This window comes from Oratosquilla oratoria, chromosome 33, assembly GCF_046742065.1.
Source record: "Oratosquilla oratoria isolate Oo_2021 chromosome 33, ASM4674206v1, whole genome shotgun sequence".
Classification (NCBI taxonomy): domain Eukaryota; kingdom Metazoa; phylum Arthropoda; class Malacostraca; order Stomatopoda; family Squillidae; genus Oratosquilla; species Oratosquilla oratoria.
The window spans coordinates 38,742,580-38,757,689 of NC_134809.1; the positions used below are offsets into that span (position 1 = coordinate 38,742,580).

General features: G+C 39.6%; 1 protein-coding gene across 6 annotated transcripts in view; it reads left to right on the plus strand.

The window, feature by feature from the left end:
- l(3)80Fg (dnaJ homolog subfamily C member 16 l(3)80Fg) overlaps positions 1-15,110 on the plus strand; it is a 154,452-nt gene that overhangs the window by 68,233 nt on the left and 71,109 nt on the right. For all 6 annotated transcript variants that reach the window (XR_012965710.1, XR_012965712.1, XR_012965711.1 and 3 more), the window contains exon 8: positions 13,772-13,973. Coding sequence is in view for 3 of the 6 variants with exons in the window: in XM_076172811.1 (XP_076028926.1) it covers positions 13,772-13,973 (202 nt within the window). In the remaining 3 variants the exon portion in view is untranslated. The remainder of the gene's footprint in view (positions 1-13,771; positions 13,974-15,110) is intronic.

Below are 15,110 nucleotides of genomic sequence, written 5' to 3' on the forward strand. Positions count from 1 at the left end.
TTTCTGTACTTTTAGTAGTTTTGCGTCATCTGCAAAGAAGTTCATGTAACATTCTACACCTTCATCCATGTCATTTATATATATAGCAAACATTATTGGAGCCAGTACTGAACCTTGTGAGACTTCACTTATCATTTCTTCCCAGGTCAAGTTTTTATCTCTGCACACCACTCTCATTTTTCTGCCATGCAAGAAATCTTCCATCCATTTCAGTAATTTTCCATGTACACCTGTTGTTTCAAGTTTTCTTAATACAGGTCGACTATCTCTAAACCGGCAACTTTGGGACTGAGAGAGTGCCGGATTATCCATTTTTCCGGATTAGTGATTGATTAGCCTAGAATACAGGAAACCAAGTAATTAATCACCTCATTTTAAATTTAAAATACCCCTTATATAAGCACATGTTGGTTAATAAAGAAAAGACAAATATCAAATAAATTCAAGTGAAACTTTATTGAAATAAAGTACAGTACAAGTAAAATAAAATGAATGGTTCCTTACATACAAAAAACATAAGTGGTTCATGTAGGCTACACAGGGAAATTCATCACTGCTACTTCCAAAGTAATGTTATTGATTACGTACAAAAAAAAGAAAGAAAAAAAAAGAACTATAATATGAGTACTGTACAATTAAAATAAATGGTAATGTTACACAAGAAAGGACATCACTAGAACCATAAGTGGTTACAATCTAGGCTACACACGGAAATCATAAGTTGGCAGTGAGACGAGAGTCTATCAGCTGATCAGGCCAAGAGAAAGAGAAAGAGAGAGAGAGATTGTCACTGCTATTATTATTTGCGTAAAATTATAAAATAAATTCAAGTTTGATGAAATACAATCATATAGTAAACGTAGCCTACGTAAAGATCATCATTGAAACACATCATCTAGGCTGTCGGAATCTTCATTGTCATCTAGACGTAATGGTGTTGGTGACGTTAGCAACACTCCTGGGTTGCCAGACGTAGAAGGCACTGCTTTTTCGCTAGACACGTCTGCTGTAGATGACACATCTGCTGAATGTTTTTTTTAGCAATTTTTTTGAATATATCTTGCAAACTTTGTTGCTTCATGTATTTAGGCCTTTCTTTGATCAATTTATCCTGCAACATCTAAATATTCATTATTTCTTGCTCAGTTATAAAACTCTGCTGCTCTAAACCTTTCAGCAGTTCACCTGTCAGCTGAATTAAATGTTCAATAGAAATTCTTTCTGTTACTTTTTCCTCATTTTCATCACTACTTTCTCCTTCACTGTTAGCAAAAAAGCCGAGTAACTTTTCTTTCTGTTTCTTTATATCATACACTGTTGATGATCCAATGCCATAGAATTCACACACGCTTCTCACAGACACACCTTTATCAAGTTTTTTCAAAAGTTCAACCTTTTCTGATATTGCCAATGATTTATGTTTACGCTTGTCACTTCCTTTATTCACTGGAGCCATGGTAGGGGATAGAACTCTTTTTTTTTTTTTTTACCAAAGCATAAAAATCACGAGAGGAAAAGATTACTGGATGCTTGTGTTTATAATTCCTGCTCAAATTTGTTTTTGTAGGACACAGCACCACCAAATGCTAGTGGCCAGTAGCGAAAATAATCCTGGATAACTGATTGTTCCGGATTAATGATTGCCGGCTGAGTGATGGTCGACCTGTAGTTTTTTGTGTGGTACATTATCAAATGCCTTTTGTAAATCCAGGAAAGCACAGTCTGCCCATGTGTCCCTTTCTTGCATTATATCTGTTAACCTTGAATAAAAACAAATCAAGTTTGTGGCACATGATCTTCCCTGTCTAAAACCAAATTGTTTTGGATTTAGTATATTATTCTCTTCCAGATGTTTAGTTCATCTACTTTTGATGACTTTTTCACATATTTTAGCTATTGTACTTGTAAGGGAGAGTGGTTTATAGTTTGTTGGGTTGTCCTTCTTTCCCCCTTTATATATTGGAATGATATTGGAATTTTTTCAGTCTTGCGGTACCTTCCCTTCTTTGAGTGAGCAATCTATTATCATATATATTTTGTCTGTTAGTTCATCAATACATTCTTTTAGTATCCAGTTTGTAATTCCGTCCGTGGCGTGTGATTTTCTGACATCTAGGTTTATTATTTGGTCCTTTATTTCTTTCTGTGTTACAATTATTTCATTCATTGGGGAGTCTTTCTACCCTTCCTTCATACCAACTGTGTGTATTCTCTTTTGTGAATACAGATTTAAAATGTTCATAATTTCAGCTATTACTATATCTTCTATATATTTCATATTCCCTTGATGTAATTTCACTATTTCCTGTTTATTTTTTAATTTACCATTTACATATCTGTAGAATAATTTATGTTGATCCTTACATTTGTCTATTATGTCTTTTTCATAGTTTATTTTTTCTTCCCTGTGTATTTTTACATATTCATTTCTTAGTTTGATATATATTTGCCTCTTGTTATTTTTTTTCACATCTTTTCCAAGCTTTGTTTCCTCTATCTTTTGCCTCACATTTTTTTGCTGTACCAGCACTTAATGTATACCTTTTCCTGTTTTTGTTTTGGTATGTATTTATCCATTCCTTCATTATACATACATATACCAAAGGCTTTTTCCCCCTACACGGGGTGGTAGCTAAAAAGAAAAAGGCATAGAAACCACTCACACCCATTCCATTTTCTATATATTCCACTTCCCTCCACCCTCCTCCCTCTTATCTTGGCACCTCCTGGATGACAGGTCATCCCTGCATCCTGTCCACTGCCCTGGGTCAGAAGCAGTGTCACAAGACACAGCACATCCACAGCAAGGCCGCTTCATAAATTCGGCGACCTCCCCTCTCCATCCCCCATGCAGAAAAGGAGAAGACGGGGAGAAATCCCTTTGGGCTGCGTTAAATTTTTTTCTCATACATACTTCCTCACCCCCCATTCCCCACCCACTCCCCCTCATGCATCACAGCATCATCTGTACACAACCCCTCTCCATTCACCCCTATCTTCTGTCCTCTCCCGTCCTTCCTCCATAGACGTTCCTCTCTTTTGTAATGCCCCTTTCACCCCATCCATCCATCTCATCCTAGGATGCCCCTCATATTCACTCCTTCCACCTCTGCCTTCCACACTTCTTTCACTAATCGTTCTTCACTCATTCTTTCCATGTGTCCAAACCATCCTAATACTCTTTCATCAACCCTGTTTCCCAACTCCCTTTCCATCCCTGTTCTCCTCCTCACCTCCTCATTTCTCACTCTATCCAGCCTAATAACCCCTATCATACTTCTCAGACATTTCATCTCAAACATATTCAAACTCCTTCTATTTTCCTCTCTTATGTTCCATGTTTCTGCCCCGTACAATGCTGTTGGCACAATCACTCCTCCAGATAACCTCCTCTTAGCATCCATTCCCAGATGTCTATTTATCATTACACTTTTCAATCCACCAAGGGATTTACTTGCTTCTCTCAATCTACATTCTACCTCCACCCCCACTCCTCCCTTTCCTGTCACATTCGCATCCAAGTATCTGAAACTCTCCACTTACTCCAGTCTTTCACCCTTAATGCTCACTTCCAGCCTGCTGTCTCTCCCCTTGTACATCTCATCACCTTACTTTTGCTCACATATCTTCAGCTACCTTCTTTCACACACCTTCTCAAACTGTCACTAACTTCCTCAATCCCTCCTCTGATCCTGCTGCAAGTGCAGTATCGTCAGCAAACAACAACTGACTCACCTCCCACTTTTCTTCCTTTTATTTGATCATCTCCAACCCCTGACCCACTACCCTTGCATTCATCTCTCACACCACCCCATCCATGTAAAGATTGAACAGCCAGGGCAACATAACACATCCCTGACGAAGTCCTACCTTTACCTCAAACCATTCATTCTCTCCACTTCTAATCCTAACACAAGTTCTTCTACACTCGTAAAAACTCTTGACTGCTCTTAACCCCTTCCATACGGTGCCGCACACGTAGGCGTCATGAGGAGCAAGTGGCTTCGTGACACTGCCATATCGGCGTCTTGATTATATTTATTGTAGTCCCCCCTGTGTTTTTATATTCTCTCTAATCTGCTCTTAATCCCATTCTCTGTGGTTTTCAAAATTCATGGGTGAAAGAGAGAACGATCGATATAAGCCGTGACTATATTTTATGATGCGAGTATTATTACGACACGTCGTACGGCTGGCATTGGCTGCTGCCCGCGAGATTTAAGTCCCGTAGTGAAGTGGTTAACAACTTTCTTCCTATCCCATACATCTGCAGTACCTCCCACAGTGTCTTCCTGTCTATCCTGTCGTAAGCCTTTTCCAGATCCATAAAAGCCCCAAAAATATCCTTACCTTTTCCTATAGCTTTTTCACATATCTGTCTTACCACAAAAATCTGATCTACACAACCCCTACTTGTCCTAAACCCACACTGTTCCTCACCAATTCCCTCTGTTCCTCTCCTAATCCTCTCAATCAAGACCCTCCCATAAGCCTTCCCAACTACACTCAACAAGCTGATCCCTCTGAAATTACTACACTCACACTTGTCCCCCTTTCCGTTGTAAAGCGGAACTATATAGGCACTCCTCCAGTCCTCCAGCACTCTATCCTCTCTTAAACAAACATTAAATAACCTCACCAGCTAGTCCACCATAACTGTACCTCCTTTCCTCAGACATTCTGCATGGCATCCATCCAGACCAGGTGCCTTACCTGCTCTCATCATCTTAACAGCTGCTTTCACTTCATCCTTCCCTATTTCTCCTCCATTTTCCTCACTCATCACTCTCATTTTCTTAGCGGTTCCCACTGCAGCTACCTTTCCCTCCCTATCCTCCTTTGCATTTAGCAACTCCCTAAAATACTCTGCCCACCTTCCTTTCACTGCCTTTTCTTCCATTATCATCTCTCCATCTGCACCTTTTACCTTTTCTTCTCTACTTGATTCGCTTCCTCTTTTTTAATTTCCTTCCAAAACATCTTTTTATTGCTTTCAAAAATTTCTGTCATACTCTTACCCCATTCCACATCTGCTCTCCTCTTTGCTTCCTTTATCTTGTGCTTAACTTCCCTTCTCTTTACTTTGTACCTCTCATATGATTCCCTCATCCTGATTTGTAGCCAATCTGTGAATGCCTTCTTCTTCTCATCTACACCTTTCTTTGTTTCCTCATCCCACCACTCACTACCCTTCCTTCTATTTCCTCCCGCCCTCCTTGTTCCACTCACCATCTTTGCACGCCTTATGACTCCCTCCTTGAACCATCCCCATTCCTCCTCCACTCCTAATACTACTCTATCCTTTACTCCCTCCCACTCCTCTTTCAGCTTCTTCTTATACTCATTTTCCTTTTTTCTCTCATTTAAGGAGTTCACTTTAAGTACCTCCCTACCTTCTGCCCTTTTCCTCTTTCTCCACCTATTCTCCACTCTCAATTTACCTTTCACCAGAAAATGATCTGATATTCCCCCACTCTCTCCCCTTAGAACATGTACATCCTTAACTCTTCTTACCATACTCCTGGTCACCACTATATAGTCCATTAATGCTCTATCTGCCACCCTTCCATCCACCACCCTCTCCCATGTGTACTTATGCTTGACTTTCTTCCTAAACACTGTATTTGCTATCATCAACTCTCCTTCATTATAGATATCTCTTAATATCATCCATTTGTTTTCCATCTTTGTTCCTTCATTAAAGAAGTTTTCCCAACTTGCTTTTTGAAAGAATTTTCTGAGTTTCCCAAAATCCGTTTTGTTATACATCCTTTACCTTTACCTTTACCATACACCAGGTAGGGCCAGTGCCCTGTCAGTTGTGATGCCTTCCTGAAACTTCTCCACCAGGTATGATCCTCGTAAAGTTCCTCTTCTTCCACACTCTCTATTGTTGATCCTCTTGCTTCAATTGCTTCCCTCACTCCATCTCTCCATCTCTTTCTGGGTCTTCCTACTGGCCTCTTCCCTCTTGGATTCCATCGATAATATTTAGTAGGGTACCTTTCTTGACTCATCCTCAAGATGTGTCCATACCATCTCAGTTTACTTCTTTCTACAAATTCTAATATTGATTCGATGTCCAGTTCATCTCTGATATCCTCATTTCTTAAGGGATCTCTTCTTGTTACTCCCTTTATTAATCGCAACATTCTCATCTCTGCTGCCTGTATCCTGCTCTTTAATCTCATTGTTAGTGTCCAGGTCTCTGAGTCATATGTTAATACTGGTCTTAGTATTGTTTTATATATGATGACTTTAACTTTTGATGGTATGAGTCTGTCTTTTAGTAGTGGATACATTAATCTTAGATTATTTGTATATGTTTCGATTCTGCTTGTTATTTCTTTCTCCATATAACACCTCTCGTGTATTTGAACTCCCAAGTACTGAAAGTCTTCCACTTGTTTCAATTGTATTCCATCTATTTCTATCTCAATATCATCTCTCTCTCTCGCCACCATCATTACTTTAGTTTTATTTGCAGTTATTATCATTCTTGACTTTTTCAATTCTTCATTCCATGCATTTAGGGTATCCTGCAATTTTGTACGAGACTTTGTGATTATCGCAATATCATCTGCATATGCCAATGTGGTTACCTCTCCCCCAAGTCTCAACCTCTTCATGCTCCTGTCCATGAACAGCACAAACAGTAAAGGAGATATCACACCACCCTGTCTTACACCCTCAGTTACGTCAAACCAGTTATCCTCTCTTAGCTGGGCCCTTACTGCACTGACATTATTTCTGTAAAGACTCCTTATAGCTCTAATTAATGAGGGTTCTATCATATATGTTGGGTCTTCTAAAGTATCCCATATTTCATTCCTTGGTAACCTGTCAAATGCTTTTTCCAGATCTACAAAAGCGATGTACACATGTTGGTCCCACTCCCAGTTCTTTTCTATTATCATCTTCAGTGTGAATATTGCATCCATTGTTCCTCTCTGGGGTCTAAATCCATATTGTCCTTCTTCCAGCTTGTCCTCAACTATTATTCTTAATTTCTTCTCTAGTACTCTTTCATATATCTTCCCCACTTGTGACAGCAGTGATACTCCTCTATAGTTCCTACATTTGGTGCGATCACCTTTCTTAAAAATTTTACAAATAATTGCCTTTCCCCAATCAGCTGGCACTCTACCTTCATTCCAGGCAACGTTTGTTATACATCAGTCTCCCATTTCTGTGTTTCTCATTTCTTTCCAGATATATTTCCTGTTTTAGTTTGAGCTCAAGTAGTATGTGGTCACTTTTCCCAATTGGTGTCTTGTATTCCAGTTTATCCACAATTTTGGGCTCTGACGTAAATATTAAGTCTAATCTTGACAGTTCTTCATTATTTCTTTATCTAGTATTCTCTTTTATCCATTGAAAAAATGTGTATTCATTGGCCATGTTCAGTAGTATGCTTCCCCAAAGATCCTCTCCTTCTTTCAGTGGTATCTCCTCCCAACATATTTCTTTATAGTTAAAGTCACCCATAATTACTAAGTTGCCTCCTTTCAGTATTTCATTTAATGTATGCCTTGTGTCTTCCAACATTTTGGAATGGTCACTCTCTTTCGAAGAATGTGTTTTTTGGGAGCACATATATCACTACAAATTTTCTACTTTTGATGTCACTATTTTCAACTTTAATCATAACCAATTCCAGATTATTATTTCCTTCTGTAATCTTTGTCACATTCAAGCCTTCCTTAGCCAAAAACATGACTCCTCCACCCTGTTTTTCTAATCTATTTTTAATCCAGTGGTTGTATAAATCTTGTCCAACACTATTTGGTGGTAGTGGACTTTTTAATTTCATCTCCACAATTCCCATTTTATCTGGTTTTTCTTTGGCCAGATAATCATTTAATTCGTTTAATCCTAAAATAATGCAATCTATGTTGGTACTTGTTACTTTTATTTTTTCATTTTTCCTCTTTGTTTTCTGTTACCTGTGTTTCCTTTTTTTTTTTCTATCATATCCCATTTTCTTAGCCTCAAGTCCAGCACTCTCCAAAAAAACTCACTCCTTTTGGTCTCTGTTCTTCTCTCATTTTTTTCATTAGCTTAATTTTTTAGTGTTTTTTCTCACTTTTTCCTCATTGCTTATTTCCTTTTTTATCCATATATACTTGTAATTTTCACTTTTTGTCAACTTTGCTGTTTTTGTTAGTAATTCTGCTATCAACCTTAGTTTAATTTTTAGATGTCTATTTTTTCTATACACTTCTATTTTTTTTTTTTTTTTTTTATATAAATCTTGCCCCTCTTATATCTCTCTCAGAATTTCTTTTGCTATTTCTTTCTCCTCTTTTTCTCTTAAGTATCTGGCTACATTGTGTTTTTCTTTAATACCATATAACACTATACACTTTTTTTTTATCAACTGTGTCCCTAACCCAATTTTCTTTCACTTTAGTTACTTTGATGACTGTTTCCTTTGCATTTTATTCTGTGTGTACAATTTCTTTAAAAACTATTTTTTGGTTTTCCTGATCTACTTTCCATTGATTTTTTATTTCTTGAAGATCTATCTCCAACATTCTCAGTCACCACTTCTATTTGTTCTTTTACTTCTCTTTTCAAATCCATATTTTTGTTAGTATAATTTTTCATCCTTTTGTTTTTATTTTTAACTATGTTTAATTCTTTTTTTTAGTTCATTAAGCTCACTGTTGGTCTCGGCATTTTATTTTCTTAACTCGTTCATTTCTCTATACATTGCCCTGTATTCTGTTTTTAGATCTAAATTTAATTAATTAGTTCTGTAATCTCTTGATTTTGTATAATATTTTATACCCTATCTTCCTTTCTAAGTCTATACCTTTACCCAGTATTCTACCTGCTCCTCCAAACCCATTGAGGCGTTTCCATATTACAGCTTTTTATGGGATGACACCTAATGGCGATTCAACCCTGCTTACATCTAATCTTCTTTTAGTTGGTTCACCATATTTTTACTGCCTTCACCATCCTCCATTTTGAATTATTTTTCATTCAGTGGATTTACTCTAATAAATAATTTTGGTCACTCGATAATTGAAGCTCCCCCTTTCCCATACAATACCAGACTAGGTGTTTCTTCCAGCTTAGCAAAAAAAGTGCTGCATTCCAGAACTCATTCTAGACATCTATGTCAGATTGTGGTTCATCAGTGTGACACTTAGCATGTTTTACATAAACTACTGTATGACACTAATACATGACATATCTATGCGACACCAAGAATAAGAAAGGGTTGCCCTCTGTTAAATGAAATCACATAGCAGCATCCAGGAAAAATGTCAGAATTTGTTTGATCATATAGTAGTATCCTCCACTGATTCGAATTACCTATTAGTAACCAGAATAAAATATACATACATACATACATATACCAAGGCTTTTTCCCCTTTACAACATGGATGATGTTGTGATGCATGAGGTGGAATGGGCGGGGGGATGGGGGGGTGAGGTAGTATGTGTGAGCAAAATTTGACGCAGCCCGAAGGGATTTCTCCCCGTCTTCTCCTTTTATGCATGGGGGGATAAAGAGGGGGGGTCGCCGATTTAATGAAGCGGCCTTGCTGTGGATGTGCTGTGTCTTGCGACACTGCTTCTGACCCAGGGCAGTGGACAGGGTGCAGGGATGACCCGTCATCCAGGAGGTGCTAAGATAAGAGGGAGGGTGGAGGGGTGTGGAGTGTATTCAGGGATGGAATGGGTGGGAATGATTTTATGCCTTTTCCTTTTTGGCTACCTCCCTTGTAAGGGGGAAAAAGCCTTTGGTATATGTATGTATGTATGTATGTACAAGGGAGGTAGCCAAAAAGGAAAAGGCATAAAATCATTCCCACCCATTCCATTCCTGAATACACTCCACACCCCTCCACCCTCCCTCTTATCTTAGCACCTCCTGGATGACGGGTCATCCCTGCACCTTGTCCACTGCCCTGGGTCAGAAGGAGTGTCGTAAGACACAGCACAACCACAGCAAGGCCGCTTCGTTAAATCTGTGACTCCCCCTCTCTGTCCCCCCATGCATAAAGGAGAAGATGGGGAGAAATCCCTTCGGGCTGCGTCAAAATTTGCTCACACATACTACCTCACCCCCCATCCCCCCGCCCATTCCACCTCATGCATCACAACATCATCCATATACAACCATTCTCCATTCACCCCTGTCTTCTGTCCTCTCCCGTCCTTCCTCAACAGACATACCCCTCTTCCCCAAAGCCCCCTTCACCCCATCCATCCACCTCATCCTAGGATGTCCCTTCATGTTCACTCCCTCCACATCTGCCTTCCATACCTCTTTTACTAGTCTTTCTTCACTCATTCTTTCCATGTGTCCAAACCATCCTAATACTCTTTCATCAACCCTATCTCCCAACCCCCTTTCCACCCCTGTTCTCCTCCTCACCTCCTCATTTCTCACTCTATCCAGCCTAGTAGCCCCCATCATATTTCTCAGACACCTCATCTCAAACACATTCAAACTCCTTCTCTCTTCCTCTCTTATGTTCCATGTTTCTACCCCATACAATGCTGTTGGCACATTCACTCCTTCATATAGTCTCCTCTTAGCATCCATTCCCAAATGTCTATTCCTCATTACACTGTTTAATCCACCAAGGCATTTACTCGCTTCTCTCAATCTTCATTCTACCTCCACCTTCACTCCACCTTTTCCTGCCACATTTGCACCCAAATATCTAAAACTATCCACCTCCTCCAGTCGCTCTCCCTTAATGCTCACTTCCAGTCTGCTGCCACTTTCACCCCTTGTACATCTCATCACCTTACTTTTACTCACATTTATCTTCAACTTTCTTCTTTCACATGCTCTCCCAAACTCTGTCACCAACTTCCTCAATCCCTCCTCCGATCCTGCCACAAGCGCAGTGTTGTCCGCAAACAACAACTGGCTCACCTCCCACTTTTCTCCATTTTCTTTAACCATCTCCAATCCCTGACCCACTACCCTTGCATTTACCTCTCGCACTACCCCATCCATGTATAAGTTGAACAGCCAGGGCGACATAATGCATCCTTGACGAAGTCCCACCTTTACCTCGAACCACTCACTCTCTCCATTTCTAATCCTGACACAAGCTCTACTACTCTCATAAAAACTCTTGACAGCTCCTAGAAGCTTTCCTCCTATCCCGTATATCCGCAAAACCTCCCACAGTGCCTTTCTGTCTACCCTGTCGGAAGCCTTTTCCTGGTCCATAAAAGCCCAAAAAACATCCTTCCTCTTTCCTATAGCTTTCTCACATATCTGTCTTACCACAAAAATCTGATCTACACAACCTCTACCCGTCCTAAATCCACACTGTTCCTCACCAATTACTCCCTCTGTTCCTCTCCTAATCCTCTCAATCAAGATCCTCCCATAAGCCTTCCCAACTACACTTAACAAGCTAATCCCTCTGAAACTACTACATTCACACTTGTCCCCTTTTCCCTTGTAAAGTGGAACTATACAGGCACTCCTCCAGTCCTCCGGTACTCTACCCTCTCTCCAGCAAACATTAAATAACCTCACCAGCCAGCCCACCATCACTGTACCTCCTTTTTTTAGACATTCTGCATGGCATCCATCCAGACCAGGTGGCTGACCTGCTTTCATCATCTTAACCACTTCAATACGGGACTTAAATCTCGCGGGCAGCAGCCAATGCCAGTTGTACGACGTGTCGTAATAATACTCGCATCACAAAATATAGTCACGGCTTATATCGATCGTTCTTTCTTTCACCCGTGAATTTTGAAAACCACAGAGAATGGGATTAAGAGCAGATTAGGGAGAATGTAAAAACATAGGGGCGACCACAATAAATATAATCAAACGCTGATATGGCAGCGTCGCGAATCCACTTGCTCCTCATGACGCCTACGTGTGCGGCACCGTATGGAAGGGGTTAACAACTGCCTTCACTTCATCTTTCCTTATTTCTCCTCCATTTTCCTCACTCATCACGGTCATTTTCTTAGCATTTTCCACTTCAGCTATCTTTCCCTCCCTATCCTCCTTCACATTTAGCAACTCCCTAAAATATTCTGCCCATCTTCCCCTTACTGCCTTTTCTTCCATTATCATCTCTCCATCTGCACCTTTTACCTTTTCTTCTCTACTTGATTCACCTCCTCTTCCTCTCTTAATTTCTTTCCAAAACATATTTTTATTACTTTCAAAATTTTCTGTCATATTCTTACCCCATTTCACATGTGCTCTCCTCTTTGCCTCCTTTACCTTTTGCTTTACTTCTCTTTTCTTTTCTTTGTACCTCTCATATGACTCCCTCGTCCTATTTTGTAACCAATCTGTGAAAGCTCGCTTCTTCTCTTCTACAGCCTTCTTTGTTTCCTCATCCCACCATTCACTACCCTTTCTTCTATTTCCTCCTGTCCTTCTTGTTCTACACACCATCTTTGCACACTTTGTGACTCCCTCCTTGAACCATCCCCATTCCTCCTCCACACCTAGCTCTACTCTATCCTTCACTCCCTCCCACTCCTCCTTCAGCTTCTTCTTGTACTCCTTCTCCCTCTCCTTTTTCTTTTCATTTAAAGAGTTCACTCTAAGCACCTCCCTACCTTTTGTCCCTTTCCTCTTCCTCCATCTATCCTCCACTCTCAACTTACCTTCCACCAAAAAATTATCTGATATTCCCCCACCCTCTCCCCTTAGCACATGTACATCCTTAACTCTTCCTATCATAATCCTATTTACCACTACATAGTCCATTAACGCTCTATCTATCACCCTTCCCTCCACCACCCTCTCCCATGTGTACTTATGCTTGACTTTCTTCCGAAACACTGTATTTGCTATCATCAACTCTCTTTCTAGACACATTTCCACCATCAACTCTCCTCTACGATTCTTTCCTGGAACTCCACATTTCCCAATCACTCCATCAATCGGATCATTTCCTACCCTAGCATTAAGGTCTCCCAGTACTATTAAGTTGACATTTCTCCCTAAATCCTCTATGCACTCATTTAAATCTATCCAAAAAGCCTCCCTTTCTTCTATGCTCTTCTCACTGCCTGGTCCATATGCACTTACAAAGACCCACATCTCCTTTCCCAGTTTCACCTTCATCCACATTATCCTTGAGGAAACCTCCTTCCACTCCACTACACGTTTACCTATCTCTTCACTTACTAGTATAGCCACCCCTTCCCTCCCTCACCCTCTGTTCCCTCCTGATAACCTCCCACTTACACTCCCAAACTTACACTCACACTTCCCTTTCAGCTTAGTTTCACTCAAAGCCAACACATCCATCTTTCTTCTCACAAACATACTACCTATCTCTTCCCTTTTACTCTCATCTGTACCACATCCACGTACATTAAAAGACCCAAACCTTAGGGTGCTGGTCGTAAAACTCCCAGACCCTCTTATGCCTTTGCTTTTTCTTTTAGGAATGTCCCCTGTGGGGCTACAAGGAGAAGGATACCTAGTCCCAATCCCTGTCCCTTTCTTCTCGCCTCTTACTATCCAAGTGGAATTACTTGACAGTATTTTTTTCCCCCACCATAAAATATAATGAAAAAATTGGCAGAATAGTTGATCTATTAAGATGTGTGTAGTGTCCTCTCATTATCCTTATGTGAAAAAAAAAAAGAAAAAAAAAATATTTGTTGCTCAAATTGTATGTCTTATAAAATTGTACACAAATATTATACAGATAATAATGTTGGTACATAAAATTGTCAATCTTATTTACAGGATATACATTTTGATTGATTAGATTTATTTACCTTATGTTGTTTTTTTCAGTTATGTACAACTAGATAAACCAGACACCGATGCGATTCGTGTGAAGTATGGAGTTTCTAGTAAGGTTGACACTCTTCTAGTTTTCCATGAGGATCCACATACAGCTGTGGCTTCTGTTGCCATGACAGAACTTCCCTATGCAACTATGAAGGATATTATTGAAGGCAACAAGTTCCTCATTCTTCCACGTCTTTCCTCACAGGTTTGAAAAGCATTTTTAAGTCTATATATCTTACTATTACTCTGGGGATTCTTAAGATTCTTAATTCATTGGTAAAATAGATTATGTATATTGGCGTTTTCATTAGATAATGCCATTTGTTTTCTTGTTTACAATTAGTGGTTTCCTAATGCCTTTGTAGGATTTGATACTGTCCTATAAAGGTTGTTTTGATGATATTATTGATGTTATTGTTTGTTTTACTGTGGAGCTGAGCAGGCTACCACTCTAATGAAACCTTGAGCTGTTAGACTCATTGCAATTTATTGCAATAGCAATGAAAAAACAAACAAAAAAACTGAGGTGCCTTGCAGTGGGTTTTGGCCTGTATTTTTCTTCCTGTAGAAGAGGAATTTGTCAGAGAAGCTGACTTCATGAAGTTCGCAAGCAAGTTTTATACAGTAAAAGCCCTTGTATCCAGCACTGATGGGACCGAAGACGTACTGGACATGAGAAAATGCTGGATACGGGAAGGGATACTTAAAAATACATTTATTTACATTATTCATTTACTTATTGATAAATCTTAATTCACGTTAATAATAAACACATCCTCATATCAATATATTGTAAATTCAATCAGTATAGAGTAAATCCAATCAATATACATCAGTTATAATCATCACAGTTGTCTAATTCATCATCTGATAATTTTACGATGGAGTTGTGAGTGGCCGCGTTCAGTGTTGGTGGCTGAGAGGGTGAGTTCACCTCTACACTCAAGTTTTCTTTCACAGAACTTTTTGTACCAACTTTCACAAAAACTCTGATGTCTCTTTGTATAGAATTTTTCCCTCTTTGTATGTGCACTGTTCTGCAAATTTCACAAACACTACTAGACCCTTCGCTGCATCCTTCCACGACACTTTCAGCTCAGGGTCATCTTCTTCACTATCTGCCTCTGTCGTTTGTGCGTGGTGTTTATCGGGAACTGATTGTAAGATTTCATCATCACTAAGTGAGTTTGTTACTGCTTGGTCACTGTCCATATCCACCCACACTTATATCACTTCATCACTAATGCAAAGTTTAGCGCAACCATCTTTTTCAATTCTTTCACCACCGACTTCTTTCTTGCCGATGGAAAACCCTCAAAATCCTCATCCCCTTCTTGATCTT